Below are 20,325 nucleotides of genomic sequence, written 5' to 3' on the forward strand. Positions count from 1 at the left end.
CCTCTGAAGTCAGAAGTTGTCTGTATATTTCTGTATTCTATTGAAAAACATGGTTTCTCTCTAAAAAAAAAAAAAAAAAAAAAAAAAAAATTGACACTGCAAAAGTGTCAATACTTAATTTTCTAAATTAGACTGTAGAGTGATAGTCATTTGATCTGTCTTTCTTTGTCTAAAAAGCAGGCATTACGTGAATGCTAGCTGTCTCTAACTCCTTAGAAGACCAATGAAGAAAGATCAGTAATGTGGTTGGATTCTCCCAGTTCCAAGTTAAGACGCTAAAATATCTGGGATGAATAGACTCCTGGAGATGCTATTCATTTCTCATTCCTTATAGAAGATGTCTAGAAAATATACTTAGGCCCAGTCAACTAACATTTGGGCATTTAGATTGAAGAAAACTGAATCTGGTTCACAAAGCAGAAACTTTGAGGTTCCTGCTATCCTATGAAGTAACCTTGATTTCTACGGACCTAATTTCTACTATATTCCTAGCCTGACTGCATTTATTTTCATACCAGTATTGACTTCTACACGAAAATCTTATTCACCTTTCCTGATGCTATGCCTAGACAAATGTTTACAGACACAAGAACCCCATCTCCCTTCAGCCATCATTTGTAGCTTCAGCTAATGAACTGCAAAGCCTACCTGCCCCGCAAGCACTATTGAACCTGGGGCAGGAGGAGACTACTTTCCATGTCCTTACAGAAACATGGAAAAATAATCTCAGCCTTCTGACACGGACCTTCCTATGAGGACAAATGCCACTTAAAATTTACTCTTTGAACCTGCATTTCCCATCTGTAACAGAAGATGGGGAAGCTAGTGGAGAAATGTCTGAATCTTGCTAATTGAGGTAGTTTAACCTCAGGTTCCTTTGCCAGAGGGGCCTGGGTAAAGCTTCGTAACATAATTTTGTTGCCATAGTAGATGTGGGGACAAGACTAGCCTGTGGCCTCACTGTTCCTGTCATGACAGAGGTCAGGGAAGGATTAGAGCTGGAGACCTTTTGGATCTAGCTTGCCTCTCTTACTACATTTGGGGAAACCCAAAGCCTGATTTGAGGAAAGCTGAACCCACATACAACAACCAACCGTTCTGCATGATTTGCAGAAATTTAAATTCCCTACACAGATGAAAGGTTCTCAGGACCTAAAGCAAAAACACATTTCTGTGCATTAGAATCAGCACAAGTGCAGGTGGTTTATACCAAATCCATAAAAATATTTTCCTGTCACTGTATCAAACAGCAGTTTTTTACCTGGAAAAAGTGACATCTATTCCAATGTCTATATAAAACCGGTCACATTTTTTAATTCTACATGCTTCTTATAAAGTTAAAAATAGATGAAAGCATTCATAACTTGATAGCAATTCAGCCTTGAAACTGGCTAATGGTTTATTTAGGTTCCAAGCTTGGTGAGAACTCATTACTTGTTCCTACTATATTTATTCATCCTGAGAGATTTCCAAGTAATACTAATATGAAGCACTGACTTCATAACAGCAGAAAGACAAAGTATTCCTGTTTCATACTCTCCATGAAGGGATTCAGGAAGGCATTATCAAGATTGTAACAAGAAAATGTGGTTTGGGTAGAGTTCTTTGAATTACAGACTGTTAATAATTTTTTTTTCTATTGTTCATTTGTATAACGTTCAAGAATTTATCCTAATTTCTACAATTGGTCTTGCATTTCTAAGAATTCACAGCATTACTTGGGGCACTTTCTTAATATTACCTCCTGTTTGTCTAAATGTATGTAAATGTATGTAAATGCAATGCAGGAATGCTATGACCAGTAAAAAAAAAGGAAAACAAAAACAAACAAACAAACAAACAAACAAAAACACACACACACACAAAAAAACAAACTATTAATTTTAGAGTAAAAGGGCAGAGTCCCGTTTTTCAATTGTTTCAGCAGTTGTGATAATTTGTATTGATCATTACTCATGCATGTGACAAGGCTGAATCCAGTTGTTTCTCTCTTCCTACCCACAAAAATAATTTTGATTAAAATTGATGTTTACTGTGTTTATGAGCAGAATTACACTTTCCTGAACTCAGTCTGCACTAGCACTCAATAGCTAGGTCTCATTTTATTCTTCACTTTTACCCTCTGCCATAAGCAACTGACTTCGCATCAGCAAAATTTGCTTTCAAGTTATCTTGACAAAAGCCTAACAGTTCTGGATTTATATATGTATATATATAATGTGTGTGTGTGTGAAAAAAAGTAGCATTTTCAACTCTTAATTTTTACAGATGTTCAATGAGCATTTGGATGTAAAGTGATGAACAGAATGAGAGAGAAGGCAATCAGCTAAAGAAATTAAAAAGATACGTTACTGGTTTTATTAACTAACAAATCTCCATTTGCTCATTTCTATTTCTGGGTTGGGTCTACCACTGGTTGTAATTGTTGTGATTCACCAGAGAATGAATTGTGAATCTTTCCACCTCTACCCACACTTACAAATTTACATGAACCCATTTTATTCTTAATTTGTCCATAACTACTACTCACACAGAGATGACAGAAATAAAGTCCAAATTGCCCCATGCCAATAGGAGATGTTATCACTGTGCTAGGAGCACCTTCATACCTGCCATATGAAGGCAGTCCATATGAAGTCCATATGAAGGACAAGTCCATATGAAGGACTTGTTCCCAGTTACAAAAGGAATTAGTCCCTGTGTTTCCCAAAAGAAAGGGAAAAGAAAGGGATCTTTCTAGTCTGGGAACTGCTGCTGGAGAGGACAAAGAATATATATATATATATATATATATATATATATATATATATATATATATATATATATATATAATATAAATTATATATATAATAACTATAATATTATATATATATATATTTAAAAAACAGCAAAACCCAAACTTGCTTATATTAATGAAGCTGAATATATATATACATATATTGCTATTAAAGGGGGTTTGTTACAGTGATATCCTAAAATAATATGCTATTCCTCTGGATGTGCTCCTTAATCAGGTTTCATAATACTGCTTTAATTAGAGGGCAATACTATTAAGCCAAATATAATTAAATAAAATAATTCCATTTGTAGAAGAGTGAAAGGCTTATCTGAATTCTTTCTTTAACTTCTACATCAAAAATATTCTTGTTTCAATAACATACTACAGTAACATTTTCACTTTCATTTAATTTTCTGTAAGCCTCATGAAAAAGGTAATTTTCAATGAAATTAAAAATAAATCCAACTTTTTAAAACATAAAAGTATTCCCCCTTACACACACACTTCTTGTTATTCTAACTTTTGATGTCTGAAAATAAGAGTAGTAGCATAAAGAAAGAAGAAATGGAAAGATAGCAGAAGAATATTTTCAAGGGAATAATTTGTTATCCACGTAACAAATCAAGGGGAAAAAAAATAATAAAAATGCTAGTTAAAACTTTAATATCCTCTTATGTGGCAGATGGCTGTCATTTTTAAATATTTCAGTGGTCCAACCATGTAAAACATTTGTTTTCAATTGTTTTGAGTTTAATGGCTGTTAGGCAAAACACAAAGCCTCCATTTGCAGTCTTTTAAAGGAGAATATAAGCTATTTTATGAATGCATGGATTTTCAGAAATAATCCTAATTACTGTATGTTTGTGTACACTATAAAGAAACTAGGTGGTATTCCTTGTGAAAAAACATCTCCATGCATTCAAATAATTATATAAATTATGATAAAAACTTAAAGGAAGTGTGCTACTAAACTTGTTTTCTTATTCATTTTTAAAAAGAAGGCCAAGAACAATAGTCTTAAGTTGAAAAATTATATAAAAGCTTATCTATATTTCTGTAAAAGCAGCACAGCACCTGCTAAGAGAATTGTTCCCACTCTGCTTTGGGGAAACAGCAAAGCGTTGCCCAAACAATTCACCCAAGAAGAATGTTATTGAACCATACATTTTAAAGCACACCTGTGCTGGCCTTAGGAAACAGCTCATGAGAAACTGCAGTTTTGCTAGCAGTTAATGTGCTTTCTACAAAGATATGATTTAATAGGAATGCTGAGCTGTTAGCACACAGGCTACTGCTTTACTTGGTTGTTGACCCCTTGGAAACTGAAGATTCATGGGGTTGTACCTACCTTTATGTAAATCTCTTTTGAAGTCAACATATGTAAAAAATCTGGGCAAAAGTAGAATAAAAAGAGAATCAAGGCCTGGGGCTGTCATCCCTGCCCTGCTGCTTTTATTCATGTTAGGATCTCAAACATATAATTGCAAGATGTTTTCTTGTTGTTTATTTGTTTTTCTTCTGTCATTTGGGAATGCAGATTGGGGCTGAGCTGTATCAAAAGGCAGAATAGGTGCAGACTTGCTTTGTAGAGCTGCAGGATGGCATGAGGGCAGGCAGCAGTGGCAGGTTTCCAGCTGCTCTGCCATTCTGAATGATCCCTCCCAGCACTCTCTCTTTTGCTACCTCTGCCTCTCTCAGGCAGCAGTAATTATGATGTTGTCACTCACATTGTGGGAGAATAAGGATAAAAAAATTAGAAGACTTCATGCCTTCCCAATACACTGTTGTGCTTCTAAACTGGGGCTTCCTCAACACTGAATGTATTCAGTCCCATAACTCTCAAATCTATACCAAGATTAATGCACACAGATGCCTTATTCTTCATGGCCCAAACCAAGTCTTACTCACACTGCACCGCTGTTAGCACCACTGCTCTTTAGTCTTTTACTTTTTTTTGTATGAAAATCAAATGCTAAATCAAAGGTTAAAATGTAAAGAGTTTCTTTCAGTTCAAAAAGAACAATAAAAACAAACAACTCAGTATAACTTGGAAGACCCACTATCAGCTATTGGAAGTACCAGGGCTTTCCTCCCTGTAGAAAAGACAAAGATTAAGACTGAAGTTCAGAACACTGTGCTGAAGGTCATAATTTTAAATGTGCAATCAGCCCAATGACACACAAAAAAACCAACCCTGCACCTTACATTCCTATATCTGGACATGCATTCCAACTCTGGGAAAGATCAACATGTGAAAAGATATTAGAGATGGTGTTATGAGAATTTTGCCAGTGCATCAGTACATAAGCAACCTGTGCATGCTTTTAATTATCTTTGAGATAAAGTCCTAAAGATCACAAAGTGAAAAATTGCACAAAGCAGCTTGAAAACATGAGGCACCATGTTTTCACACATCTCTCTGCTGATTGAAATTTTAAAAAGCTTGCTGGCCCCTGAGTATCTACCAACAAACAACAAGAACAAAAACAAAACAAAACAAAACAAAAACCTATACATTAAATGAAATATAGGAGCCAAATAGCTCACAATTTGGCAGTAAAGCTTCAACAAGCTCAATAAAGATGACATTGAAGAAGGTCTAGCTATAATTGAGAAGATAGATTGATTGGTCAACCTGGTCACATTTACATTTCATCCTTCAAAAGATGACCAGACAAAATATATGGAAATGACACTATTTCAATGAGCCAGACATAAGAGCTGTAGAAGAGAGGCTATGGGATACAAACAAACCTCTGTGCTCCTGCAAGAGTATATAAGATAAAGGGGATAGAATAAACCATAAGGCTGTCAATCTGGCCAGAGACTGTGCTTGATTTTAGCGTAACACATAGGTGTGGCAGTTATGCACAAGGAGGAAACATTTTGACACTGAATAGTATGAACTGTAGACAGAATAAACATATAATTATTCTGATCAGATGTGGGAATACCAGAAACGTCATGATTTTCACCTTTGGGAGCACTGTTTTAGGGAAACCTACCATTTGGGAAAGGAGATAGACTGACCTCAAGGAGCCGGTGTTTAATTACACAGTAAATACAGCTGGATGACGTAAAATAAGCCACTGTTTTCCCAAGTCTGCCCCACTCATGGCCTTCAGGCCAGGTATGTGCTGACCAGTAACTGTGATGGAACAGCATGAAATTTCTCTTGCTGTGGATCCAACACTTGTTCGCTCCTAAACCAAAAATGAAGACAGTTTCCAATTAAAGCCAATAAGCTCAGTTTTGGTGGTACAGGTAGAGCCACTAGCAATTCTCCCTTTGTTTTGGTAGGTGGGTAATCTTGAATTTGTGCTGTTATAACTACCAGCAGAATCTGGGAACTAGTAGACATTTGCGTTGTCAGAATAATTAAGAAAGAAATACTTATATTGTGTCTGATGTCAAATAATTATCAAAAAATCTCCTATAGCAAATAGTACTTCATAGTGCTATATATTCTGGCTATCTCACAATGAACTAGTTAAAGAGCTGACACTTCAGCTGTCAATAGCGTCCTGTTGTGTTTTCTATCGTGAGGAGAATACAGTCTTCCCACTTAAGAGGCAGGGTTAAAACGCTTATGATGCACACTCCCATTCGGTGACCTGCCATTGCTCTTATAATGAACAATGTATATACATTTTCATCTGTATTTGCCCATTTCCAGCTTTTCATAGTGTACCCACATCTGAGGGAATTTCATGCTTCTTATATTTGGGACCCACTGCTCAGCAGGAGTCTCTCCTCTGGGGAAAGTGAGAAATAGGATAACCAATACAGAGAAAGAATAAACTCATGTCCAGAAAACACAACATCTTCAGCTCCCTGCCTGCTCTCTGAAAGCCATCATTGGGAAACTACAATGGGCTAAAGACAGTCTACTAAATAATTTACAACATACAGCCTAAATGATTTTTCCCTAATAGATGTGCATTAACACATGGAAGACTAACATATGGAAAATTTTATCTGGCCTCAGAACAAAAAAAATTTGACCCCTTCCATTCCATTACCTCAAGTCAGACCAGAGTTTAGATGACTCTGAGATGATTCTACTGTTTTCTGAAGAGGCTGTTCTATGGCTTAGTCTAATTCTGCTTAATCACAGCTCGGCTTTGAAACATAACCTTGGAAAAATGATTATACCAATATAGGCTTTATCTATTATTTTCATTGCTTGCATCTTAGAATTCTATTCCTCAAAAATCTGACTTTGTTAAACATGACATTATAAAATGTTACCTCATTTCTAGTCACAAAACTTTGAAAAATCAGGGAAAAGCCTTCATCTAAGACTGCACTCTATATTAAAGTAACATGCTTTGCTTTTACACAAAGATCACAATTCCCCCAGATTTCAATAGATTCCTATGGACCATGCAAAATGCCACAGACCACAGAAGCTATGGTTTCGAATGGATGCTTTTATTGATTAATCAGGCATTGAATCAAGTATTGTAAAGTGAACAGATTTTGTTTGTTAAAAATTGTCAAGATGAATACCATTCATAGTGAACTTGTTTCCTCATAGTCCATACAGAATACAAAATAATTCAAGAAACAAGCAAAAAAGGAGCACCTGACTAGGTATTGTCATGCTGTGTGTGCATGTATGTATGTATATACACACATTACACTATATTTGGACATATACTAGTGTGTGTATACCCATACATATATATACACAAACATATAAACACATAACGTACTGACTGAATTAATACTGTACTGAAGCAATGTGATTTAGCTCCAAATTAAGTATTCTGTATTGAAATATAAATGATACAGCAAGGCCTGTAGATTTCAGACCATTTGTTTTTCCTTTCACCAAAACAATGATCTGTCTTTGAACTCACAATTTAATTTTAAGATGAAAATATGTGAGATCACTGGGGATCTTTCCAAATTCATGGTATTAATTCCAACTCAATCTCTGCTAACATTGTATGGCCAAACACTGAACAGTATTTTCAGTTTGTCCACTACTGAAATCAGCTTCTAGAGTTAATATTTCTGGCAAAAAAGGAGGTACACAGCTTTGCTACTTTTACAGTGGCAATATACCCTTTCCTGTTGGATGGAAACTTGGCAAAAATCCTACATTAAGACTCCCTTCCTTCTGTACATTTTTATCACTACTTCTTATCAGTCATCACCTGTCAGCTCATTATAATAATTTTCATGCCATCTCAGCTACCTTCCAAACATCCCAGGACAGATTATCCGGACAATGTACAGCAGGTAGTAGAGGTAGCAATGTATTCAGATACAAAACACGATGTTTGGGGATTAATTTACTTTTTCATTTTTAAGCATATCCATTTATTTATTACTAAAGACACAAAGATAAACACTGTAGTACGCTGTATGTACATATTTTCTGGTATTTATGTCAATTCTGCACCAATCTTACCTGTGAACCATGAGATACTACTGCATCAGAAAGCCATGGTACCAGCACTGTACTGTCACTCTTTTCTCCATTTAATTCACCAGTTAGCAGAGCATGTAAAGTGAAATGAAAGGAATATGGACAGACATTTATTTTTTGTTAGAAAAGGGAAAAATAAACCCTGTAGACATGTATGTATTCATCACCTTGCTCATAAGTTTTCTATATCATCATAAGGCAAACTGTAGTGCAGCTTTGTACCTGCAGAATCAGTATTTTAAAAAAATCTGAAGCTGAGCTTGGGACCATTTTATTCTGGACCCATTAGTGAACAAAGTGCATTAAGGCATCCATTTCAAAGGACACCTAAAGCATGGTAATTACAGAGAAAATCTTTTTTTAAAGCTGGTATTCAACTTCCTACACAGGCAGATTTACACCACTTGCATAGTAACAACAAAACACCATAAGAAAACCATTCTTTTAAATTTGTCATATGCCTCAAGTATCTTCCAAAATGATCATTTTATATAAGTATTGTAGTAGTTACAAAGGGTTTCTACTCTGTAGAAAGGAAAGAGAAAAAAAATGCACCTGATTCAGCTTTGAGATTAAATAGGTACAACCTCTGTTGACTTCATTGAAGTTCTTCCACTAACACCAAGATGAATGTAGGGCCTGCTTGTGCAGATTCCTACTCCTGCTGAAAATTTGTTATTTACTCCTCATTCACAAAGAGAATTGTGCTTCCCCAAACAACCCAAGACAATGATAATTATGAACAAACTCCAGCTGTAGTGTTTCTCCACACAGCACATGCAAAACTGATTTCCTTGCTTTGTTATAGATACTACATAGTGTACAACAACAAAACATTTGTATTTAATTTAAAATCAATGGTAAGGTGGCTCATGTCTCACTTCTGAGTTATTGGCTGGGCTTGCTGTATTGAACTTCGTAAAATTAGTAATAAGCATTCACATGTCTACCATCAGAACCATGACATCTTCCATTACAATCAAACCTTAAATGATGCAGTGATTTATCAAACTAATCTACAGTCAGACCTTGGATTGGCTGCTCTCCTCCAGTGTTGCTGGTTTTCAGAGATGGTATCAGTCTTTCACATCCTCAGTGATTCTACAATGTTTCCCAAACATGAAAGTGAAACACTGGCAGACGGGAATGTTGCCATCAATAAAATAAATCACCAGATGATTTATACACTCACATTTCTAGGAGATACTCCACACGTGTTTTATGAACAGAGAACATAATGCACCATGAACAGAAGTAAATTAAACTTTCTTCTTTTGCTGTGTTGTCTAGCTCCACTTCCTTGCTTGTTTATTTTCATTCTATTTGGTCTGCACATTCCCATGTGGAAAGTAGAAATTAAGAGATCTTGCATTCAATAAGATCGGTAATGAGAGCACTAATATTGGTATGAATAAAACCAGCAGTATACTGACTTGTCCACTGCACAGTTTCCATCCTTCCAATTTCCTGCTTTTATCCACTGTAAAATAAAACGATGTAAAGGGGCTGATGAAACTTTAATGAATAGGACCATCAATGTGCAAAGCAAATAAGTCATTTTCCAGGTATCCAAAACAGGCTTTCCCTTTTCTCTCTCTCTCTCACTTTCTTTCTTTTTCTTTCTTTTTTTCTTTTTTTCCTTTTTTCTTTTTATAAATAATTTATAAATCTTCCAGTAAGATACTAAATACAAATCAAAACAAAAGCAACTGCAAAAAGAGTTCTAAGGTATTATTAAAGCCACTTCTTGTCCTGCACAAAGTACTCAGAAAAGAGAGTTTCTTCCCTTTTCACTTCTGTCCAGGTTCGACAGCAACAACTGGGATGCCAGGCAGTCTGCCAGCTCTGGCAAGCTCCTGCAGGCACCTGCCCTCAGGAAATGCGTCCTCCTACCTTTTGGCTTTTAGCAGTCATGCCAGCTGCTCAGAGGAGTCTAAGTGGTCAGGGATAGGCAAGCCAGTTATAATGGTCAAACACTTATTCCACACAGTGAATGTGGGGCACACGGGCTGCCCAAATGTAATGTCAAAGGTATAAAGGTGCAGGGAGTTCAAGGCATCATAAAAGGCAAGGGAACCGTTGTCGTAGTCCAGCAAAATGCCAACACGGCGGAGGTGAGGTGCGGGCTCTATTGGGATTTCCTTGCTGTTGTGTCGCACCACCCACGTGTTGTTACAGCGGCAGAGCACCCAGGAGGCAGAGTTCTTCCCAATCCACTCGTGCTTTGGGGCTGACTTGTATGAAATACCAATGGCATACCTGCAAAACAAAAACTACTCAGGAAAGCAAGTGCCTCCTGCCCTGCTCATAGGCTGCTGTGTCAGCCAGAGAACTCACTGGAACTCCCCAGTCTCTTGATTGTGCTGATTAAGTTCTAAATAAGTGAAATTGCACCATAATATCGGCATGGGTTTAATTAATGTTTTTCCTATGTCTCTCTTACTTCTGAGATGTCAGGGAAACTTAATTGTCCCTCACTTTATTTGTAGTTTGGCTGCTATGGTAATTTTTTGGAACACATGCCTCTGGTATTCTAAAGGAAAATTATTAAGTACTCAGCAACTTAGGGTTTAAATTACTGGGTCTTGCATTTCCACTTCTAAACAGATGAATACAGAAGAATTGACTGATTTTAAAATACATTGCTATCTGTCACCTAATCTGATATCTCATTTCTCCTTTAATATATGGCACAGAAGGACAAATGCAAGAGTAGACATCAAAGAACACATTAAAAACAAACAAACAAACAAACAAAAAACCATTTTTGCCATTCCCAAATGTGTTTTGCTAGATGTTGGTGTGAACATTTTTTAGACTGGGTATTGCACCAAGTGAAGCATTTACAGGTGAAGACTCTGCAAACTGTAATTCATGGCAAAATGTCCAGGGTAAAAGGATTGTGAAAATGTTCTCATTAATGGACACCCAGGGCAAATACCTGTTTTCTCATATAATAAAGAAATGTAAAAGTTCCTCACATTCTAGAGACACTGCAGTATTTGTTGGGCTTTCAACCACCAGAGATTAATGTGCCATAAGTTACTCTATTTTCATTTCTTGAAGTTGGCAAACAACATTTTTCTTGTTTGAGACAGTGGACATACCTGAACAGCTTACTGAATTTTTACTTTTTTAACTTCCATCATGATTGCTGCCTTTGAATCTTAAAGGATAACATCTTTTCTACTGACTAAAGGGACCCTGCAACCCAGCCCTTTATGGCTGAGAGGATTATTCAGGAATAGAATAACATGCTCTTCCATTTCCTGCCCCAGGATGTGAAGCCTGGGGCATAGAGCTGGCACTGCTGCTCCCCACTGGTTCCCCAGAGCTGTATCTGACTTCCACCCCTGTGAATCTGGGTCATCAAATTGTCCTCATATTCTGTATTTTTGTTTTCTGTTTTGCTATGTTTTCCAAAAGAATGACAGCAAGATCTTTCATATCTAGTAAAGAAGCATGATCACACTTCAAATGTTTGCTCTGTTATAGAAATAAGATGAAACCTTCTTAGCTTTCCAGCTCACTAAAATCTTGAAATGTGTTTTCTGTAGATTCAAAAAACAATCAACCACAATCATAGAGGAAAAGTTCTGTATGGGTTTCTAAATATAAAGATGCTCTGTCTGGCAGAATAAGTTCCAGAATCTGAAAGTGCTGGAAATTGGGAAAATAGTCTGACAAATTGTGTAAAAGTATATGCTAGATCTGCTCTTATACCATTCCCCATGCACCTGTTACTGTTCTCTGTCAGAGGAACTGTGCTGGGACCTGCATGGACCTTTGGTGTGAACCAAAGATTATTCTCGTGTATAATCTTACATACGTACCATGTACTCCCACTAATAACCACTTCCCAGTAATGCCGTCCGCTGTCAATGAACACATTGCCAGCTACTCCATAGCTCCCTTGGCTTGTGAATCGCTCTGGTGTATGACTCTTTTTGGAGGAGGTTTCATCACGTTCCACTGTCAAGTTATCATGAGACACTTTCAATTTTCTGTGAGCAGATTTGGGGTCCAGTTTAAATGGCTGACCTATATAAGCAGAGACAAAGATACCAGAAGAACCGTTTGTCTTTAATTTTAAAAAGAAGAGTGAATAGAAAGCATAATAAAGAAGCATACAAGATTACATAATCGTATTAATCTCCTTCTCTGAAGTGTTTTCAAGATAGACTAAGCGATTCTGCTCCCTGTGCTAGCTGGCTTGCATTGTCAGTTTACTGTCAGTCTCATTGTGCACTAACTTCCCTGTGTTGATAATCCCTGAAAAGAGCCCTGAGTAATCTTCATGCCCATTATCCCTGACCTAAAGGTAACCTGAACACTCTAATTCTTGCATGTAATTGAAACCAATGTACATGCTAATAAAGGTCCGAGGGTTGCTTTTTTCTCAGCATATTAGATTTAGAATGTTACATTCTATTAATTCACTAGGGATAAAACTCCATAATAACGTCTTCATCATAGCTACAAAAAAATATGATTCCAAATCCCACAAAATGAGTTTGAAACTAAGAAAAAGCACTAGCCTTGTCTGTTCGTTCACTCACAGCTTTATTTATAACAAGCACAGTCAACAATTCAGGACCTTTTTGGAAGGACGCCCATGGGGTTCTATGGTGCTGGATATTGTGCATTAAAAAGAAGGAAGTGAACTATAACTTGGACCAAATAATACGGTGTAAAAACATTACTGAGGCTGTTGCTCTTGGCAAGTATCTTCAGCTGTAGCACAAGGTTTGTAGACAATAACAGGAAGCTTTTTGGTAAACTGAACCCTGTAGATATCTAAAGCCTGCCACAATTCTGACAAGTTTTCACCTTGTGTCAAAAAGCAGAATGATCATTTACCTCCACCAGGAGACAACTAGGAAACTATGATTCTATGTGTGATCCAGCAAAGCCCTTTTCCCTTAATGTCTTTCATGTCAAGGAAAAAAAAAAAAAAAAGTAAGTGGAAGATTTGATCGCATGCATAGAAAATAGAAATGAACACTCCCATGAGGTCTGTGACCCTCTGGCACTGACAAGTGTACTTCAAATAAGATGTAAATTGCTCAGAGTTTATGAAGGAACAGTAAAGTACTTCTCATGCAGTACAGCTGAAAGCATTAGTGTGGGGCAGAGAAGAAATTAAATTCATCTGAGCAAGGATAGTCATTGGTTCAGATCTCTAAGAAACCTGAAAAGCAGAAATTAAAAATGGAAGATGACAGATGCAATGCTAATTCTCAGTTAACATTATTAGAGATGGGTTGGTATTAAGACAAGGAGTACTTTTAGTGTTAAAGTTATAATCTACTTTTATAATGTGTATTTAGTTATATATTATGATGAAGCAGAAGATAAACACATTGGAAGCTATTTGGGGATGTTTTTTGACTATTTTTTCTTACTGCTGAATAGCAGTAATATATCTGCAGCCTGCCTCTTTAACTGGTTAGTAGCCTTTGTGTTGTTGAAGCAGTATCTGAAAGATATCTTTGTGGAGTCATATTTGCTTACGTTATTTCTCAGTCGCCTGAGAGGTTGCTTTTGCACCACACTGGGTCACAAAAAGACAAAAGGATGAAGGGTTGCCATTTCCAAGTGGATCTTCTGGTACTTCATTTCCTTGTATGTTATCAGATTCTTGGTAGCAGATGTATGGTTTATATAAGTAGCCTTTACACAGGAGTGCAAGCCAGAAGAAGCCCCTGAGCTGGTATGTGCCATTCCCTGTGGCCCCTTTCTTGCAACACTCAGTGTCACCCCTCTTTGAACACCTTCCCCCTCAAAAAGCAGATTTCAGAGAGTTCCCAGTGTTCCCTTTCCAGTGCTCAAAATTTTTCATGATGACTACAGGACTGAGGGATTGGCTGGGACACAAGAAAAAGATTGAAAACCCATCTTAAAATTGCTATACTACATCTGCTAATAATTTGTGTAACTATTATTTATTTTGTTTTTTGAAGTGGGATCGCTGACTAATCTACTTCCTTGTTGAACTCCATAAAAACTGAGAGGGACGGAGCTAAGGAAGTTTTCTAGTGTCCTAAGAAAGAGCTAATCTTGGAGAACAAAATTAAACTAACATCTTATGAATGCTATACAAAAATAAAATGTTTTATTGCAAACATAAGATGTTTTTACTTTGTAGAGGAAAAAGAGTAGGAAAAGAGGAAAAGAGGACATTAAACAAAACCACAAAAGACCATTTTCAAGCATTTCACATGTGATGGCTTGGTTCCTAAATGATATTTCTGGTGACCAAAGTACAGATGCTTCTTATGATAAGAAGTAATTTCTGCACTACTGAAGACACCAGTAATCTTAAATTGAGTTAAATAAGTGACTTTCACTGTAAGAAGCACTTTAAACAGGTTAATCTGCTCTGCAGTCTTGTGTCTTTCAAAAACCAAACCTAAAAAGGAAGGCAAGAAAGAAGAAGAGTGTGTGCATGCTGGATTTCACTTTACTCACTGTTTGTCTTGAGCTTGCCGGGCTCACTGTTTCTGCTGCCAGCCTGATTAATGGCCTTAACAATGAAGATGTACTTAGTGCCACTCTGCAACCCATGCACGGTGTAGTGGTTTTGTTTGATATTGGGAACAATCATCCAGCTGTCGGCTGAGTTACATAAACCTGCAATTTCAAACCAAGCACATTAGTCATAACATACTAAACACTTTGTAACAGGGGAACACCCAACCACCGATAAGAAATACGCTTCTATACCTTTTAAAGTGCTGTTACATTCACTAAGTCGCCACTTAATTACACTAACTCATTTCACCAGCCCTATACCAGGGTACCTTTTAATTTCTTGCTATATGAAGTCAACCATAAAAAATGGACATGTAAGAAATGACTCAGTGGAGGCATGAGCAATCTGGGAATTTTCATATCCCAACACAAGGAATTCTTCATTGCTTAAGGGCCAAAGGATTATGGAGATGCCATCAATCTACTTTTTAGATTAATGAACTCAGTGTAAGCCTCAAAAAAGTAACATAAGCAGTAATGCTCAGGGTTTTATGGAGCCACCTTCGCTGACAGTCATTGGGTATGTTTTCTTCAGGACCTGAAGCAAATTGTGGGAGGCCAAACAGGGTGAAGTGTGGGTTCCACGGCAAGCTTCAGCTTCTACATTCCCAAATTTGACAGGATGTAAATTAAACACTAAGTTTAATAGACGTAACTTTTTGATTTATGGCCTCATGGTTAGATGTCAGGTGGGGAAGAGCTACACAATTTTCTAGTTACAAACTATTTTGGGGTACATTTGATGACCACCACAGAAGTATAACATGTAGGAAATAAGTATAATAGGGTAGAAGCAATATAATCTGCAAAATATGAGCATAATCCATTAAAATGAATTCATTCAATTGCATAAATCTTTCTTACTGTGAAATAACTGCAATATCAGTGAATCACCCATAGTACTCACTGTACATTCTTAACAGCTCCCAGTCTAATGGATCCTCAGTCTGATAACTCTTTTGTTACAAGTGTTTATATAAATAACGAAGTTTTCATTTGCAATATATATATATGTTCACAACATTTTATAGTTATAAAGCTAGGAAAAGGTATACACATATGAAAGTATAAGCATGCACATGTGCATAAGGCTGGAAAAACTGAATGAAAAATTCTTGACTGGGTGGAAACTTACAGACTTCTTGATCTTACAGATTTCTTGATTGGACTAGATGATCTTTCAGGGTCCCATCCAATCCCTAAAATTCTGTGATTCTGTGATTTTTTTCCTTGACTGGGCATAGAAAAAGTTACCAATGCTAATGTGCTGTTAAGCTAGCTTTCAGCTTCTAAGTCATGTTTTACCAGAAAACCAGTAAGTACTAGTGAAGAGAATCTTTTAGAAGCCAGTAGTACTTTTGGCTAAATATTAACCAATATAAAACCCTTACTTAAAGAAAAAAAAAAAAAAAGTTACAAAGTTACTAGGTTACACAAAACTTTAAATAAAATGACCTGTGAAACAGGTTTATAGACTCATAGCCATTATAGATTCACAGCCATAGCAGAAGTCTCCTTCTTAATTTAGGATATACTTTCATAATGAAAGAGCATTAGGAATAGAATTTAAAATTCAAACTTCAATCTAAAAATTATGCAGTGTTTGTCTCAGATTTTTCTCATATTACATAGCATCCTTGAGAGGTAGGGAGTAGGAAGAAAGGAAATAAAAGTAGCAGCATCCTGGCATAAAATATTTCAAAGATGACTTTTCCCAGTAAAAATTCAGCACAAGTATTACAGGTACATTCTTTCTGTAGATGAACTACTGCATTGATTTTACATCGAGACCATTTACCTAGCTCGGTGATGCTATTGCACAATAAATGTTAAGCTAAAATAAAGTAAAATAAAGCACTGGATTCAGGAGACCAGGATGACTAAGGAATCCCTTACTCAGCTGCCTCTGATGGGTTATCAAATAACATCTATAAGTCTGTAAATGGGATGAATCTGGGCAGTAGTTCTGGAAGTGTCTGCTTCTTCCATGTCCACACACTTTGAAAGCTATGGTCTATGGTATACATAGACCATATATAAAAAAAACCCTCATGCAGACAAAGTGCCCAGGTTTCTGCTAAATCATCTAGCAAACAGAGTTGTATCAATCAGTACAACTCTCTAAAGGGCACATTTTTCAGTCTTATATTACTCTTTTGCTGTTACCCTCCAGAGGCTAGTCAGTCCTTAACAAAGTACAAAATTTGTATTTATATAGGTATATGAAGGACTGTAAAAGTACAGATGTGTTGCTATGAGTCTCTTCGCCACTCTCTCCTGTCCTCCCATAAATGTGGACTCACACATACTCAATACTCAGTACTCTGTAGATTCAATAATTTACACAGAGTAAATTATTGTTATTATTAAAAGATCAAGTTGATAGTTAATTTGGATTAATTTGTACAGGAACAATCTCAGTCTTTTTAGGTGTTGTTACATCTTGCTGCTAGGGGCTACTGGCAAAATGCTCGCAGGCATTCACCCCACCTAGCACTGAAAAAAGAGGAGCTCCTGAGTTAGGACTTTACTAACCTAAACTCTTTATACAGTCAGAAGAGAGGGATGGGAAGTGTCTGCTTCACCTAATGCATTTTCAAGCAGAAGGCTCTCTCTTCACTGATGATAAAAGATACCTTGGGTTTCTCTCCTTTGTCCTTCCTGTCTTAAGAATCCCAAACTTCTGGTGTTCAATAAATGCAGGATGCACAGTGACTAACTTGGTTACTTTGCTCGATAAACCTTGTTGTTAAGCAAACTCTGCACATGCCTCCACACTGATATGTCCATGTGCTTCCTGACTGTGACCTTGATGTCAAGGTTCAAACTGAAATTTGATTCAAAATTTTGGTAATGAAATTTTGATGATATTGATACTCCAAGTCCCAAATCTTTCAGACTGAAGAACAGTAACTAGTGACAGCCAAGGTAAGCTTTTAGGTATGAAAGAATATTTTGTCACTACATCAAAACATTTGGTCTTTAGTTCTACCCTAGCAGAACAACCTTTCTTCTCAGAATACAAAATAAAATAACTAACAATGATCAGGGAAATGATCATTCATAGCAGCCTGGTAACGTGGGCATGTGGGGGTAACTTGCCCTCTCAGCTCCCTGCCAGTGGCAGCAGGTTAAAGTGGAAAAGTACATATTTTCTTGCTGCTGCAGCAGCAAAAACTAAAGGTCTGGTATTGTAGCCACTCCTAATCCAGGCTACATTCAGGTTTCTTGTTTCAAAAACTCGGGGCTTTTTACAGGATTGTGCAGGTGGTAAAACAATGTATTTTTAAAGTGTAGACTACAAAAATGTAGGGAATTTAAATCACATCCTGGAATGGTGCAGTGAGCACAGTGATGTCCATACAGGATGTGTGAGTTTTCAAAACAAGTTTCTCAGAATCTGGAGGTAATAATTTGTAAAGCTGTTTCCCTGGTGTTGGCTGTTGATACACTTTAAAGAACAGATGGGAAAAATCCCAAGGTGTAAATCCTCCTAAAATTTACACTGGTAGATTTTAATAGAATATATCTTCTTGAAAAGCAGGAGCACAAAAGTCATAGGAAGGTTATTTAATCACTTCAGTATTTTAATTATTTTTAAATGCTTTATTTAAATAATTATCAATTCAAATTGGTAGAATAAATACAGTAGGTGAAGGCAACAGATGACTTTCTACACCCCCTTGCATTCCCATGTGAATGAAAAAAATATATGCTGGACTTCTGCAAAACACATAGCTTTTTTAAAACAAAACAAAACAAAACAAAAAAAACACTCTTTTAATACTTTTTAATAGGCAGTTCTCTTCCTTTTATCCTAAACTTGTTTTTGCGTCATTAAAAGATACTTGCTGAAAACCTTAGTATCATTCTGAAAATTGTAAGGAATCTGTTTTTTAATCAATTAAAGCTTCTAGAAAGAAACAAAAGATAGACTATTCAAAAATTCATTGGTGATCATCGGAAGCATGAACTCCTAATTGTCGTAGGACAATTATGCCTACAAAATTTTATCCTAACTCATAAGAGAAGTAATCACAAAACACAGGGAAAGTTCTGACAATACAGTCTATCCTTAACACAGTTAATTTTACTATTTTGCCAATGTAACTAACATAAATTCCATTTAATGGGAAAGAGAATTGTTTACTCCTTTGTGTCTTGAAGAGAGTCTCATGTGTTTTCCATGAAGACATCTTGTGTTGCAGCTAGTAAAAAGCTGTGTTTAAATTTTAACCTTCCTGAAGCCCACTAAAGAAATTCCATGAAAAAAAAAAAATCAAACAAAAAATACTTCAACATTTATTGGTATGAGATAATGAAATTAGATTGCTAGATAGCTAGTGACAAATTTGAAAGCCTTTACAACATTCAGATTGCAGATGATTAGCTGCCTCTCAGAAATGCAAATGCATGAATAGTATAGCTCTGGGAACAACTTCTTTAGTAAACGTCTGTTTAATTTAAGGTACTGTATTTCTCTTACACACAGAACAGTGTTGCCAAGCATTTAATAGCCAAGCAGTTTGGCCACATTTGGAAATAATCTTTCCTGTATGAAATAGGATTCAAAATGAAATACTCTAGTTGGAATTTTTCCATCAAATGTTAACTTCCCAATTTTTCAGTTAATAAAAAAGAATATAGATGATTATGTTGGATAGAAAATACAGTAGAAAAACTTAGCATTACTTGTTTTTATAACTGAATTCTTAGCAATCTCTGAATGATATATGTCTCTGGTGGAGGAAACGTTTTGAAGAGTGGAAAGTTCAGTCTGACTACATGGTTTTAAGAAACAGATTCCATAATAACAACCTCCATTAGCATGGTACTAGGGTTTGTATGCAAAGTGATTCCTATTGCCTCAAGGGAAAAAAGCTTGTTTTTTTTAGCTACTTCCTCGCAACTAATCCATAGCTGCAGTAACACAGACCTGAAGATGATCTATGAACCTATTTACTTTACCTGCTACAGGTAACACACAATAGCAATGGAAACTTTTGGGGATATGACAGAGCAATTGAAAAAATATATATGCAACAGCATGTAAATGACATAAATAGAAATAAAATTGTGCTAATCTAAATTCTATTCCATTAAAACAGGATTAAAACAAACAACAACGACAACAAACAACAGCAAAAAACACCACAGCTTCAGTTCATCAAAACATCAAGGCTGCAGTACAGATTCTAACTCCTCTTACAGTGAAAAGAGCTCTCTGTGTTATTCCACACTATTATAGTAAACTCCGATATTCTAGGGATGATCTTGGAAAATAATCTATAAAAGTAAGGACTCTCGTACCTGACAGAGGATATAATACATCAAAGTGAATAAATATCCACTCATGAGTAAAATCATGATGTCAGTGGGCAAAGCTCCATTACCATTGGAAGCTGGAATGAACTGGGAGAGTCCTATATATCAGAAATTTGGGTAGACCTGTAGCAGCTCTGTTGGATTTGGAAGGGTAGAACTCTTCCATTGGAGGTATAAAACTCCTCATTAAATGAGATAAAAAAGCCTGACAATATTTAGAAAAACCTTCCTTTTATTTTATACTATA

General features: G+C 36.3%; 1 protein-coding gene across 4 annotated transcripts in view; it reads right to left on the minus strand.

Moving 5' to 3' along the window:
- Positions 1-3,005: 3,005 nt before the first annotated feature.
- Positions 3,006-20,325, minus strand: part of MID1 (midline 1) — a 245,479-nt gene continuing 228,159 nt past the window's right edge. For 3 of the 4 annotated variants that reach the window (XM_082782121.1, XM_082782120.1, XM_082782119.1), the window contains exons 8-10: positions 14,691-14,852; positions 12,053-12,260; positions 3,006-10,478 (exon numbers count right to left, since the gene is read on the minus strand). In XM_082782121.1, the coding sequence (XP_082638247.1) occupies positions 10,130-10,478; positions 12,053-12,260; positions 14,691-14,852 (719 nt within the window). In that variant the 3' untranslated portion in view covers positions 3,006-10,129. The remainder of the gene's footprint in view (positions 10,479-12,052; positions 12,261-14,690; positions 14,853-20,325) is intronic. The other variant, XM_082782122.1, reaches the window with a different exon arrangement.

Source organism: Aythya marila (assembly GCF_965140915.1).
Source record: "Aythya marila genome assembly, chromosome: 1".
Taxonomy (NCBI): Eukaryota; Metazoa; Chordata; class Aves; order Anseriformes; family Anatidae; genus Aythya; species Aythya marila.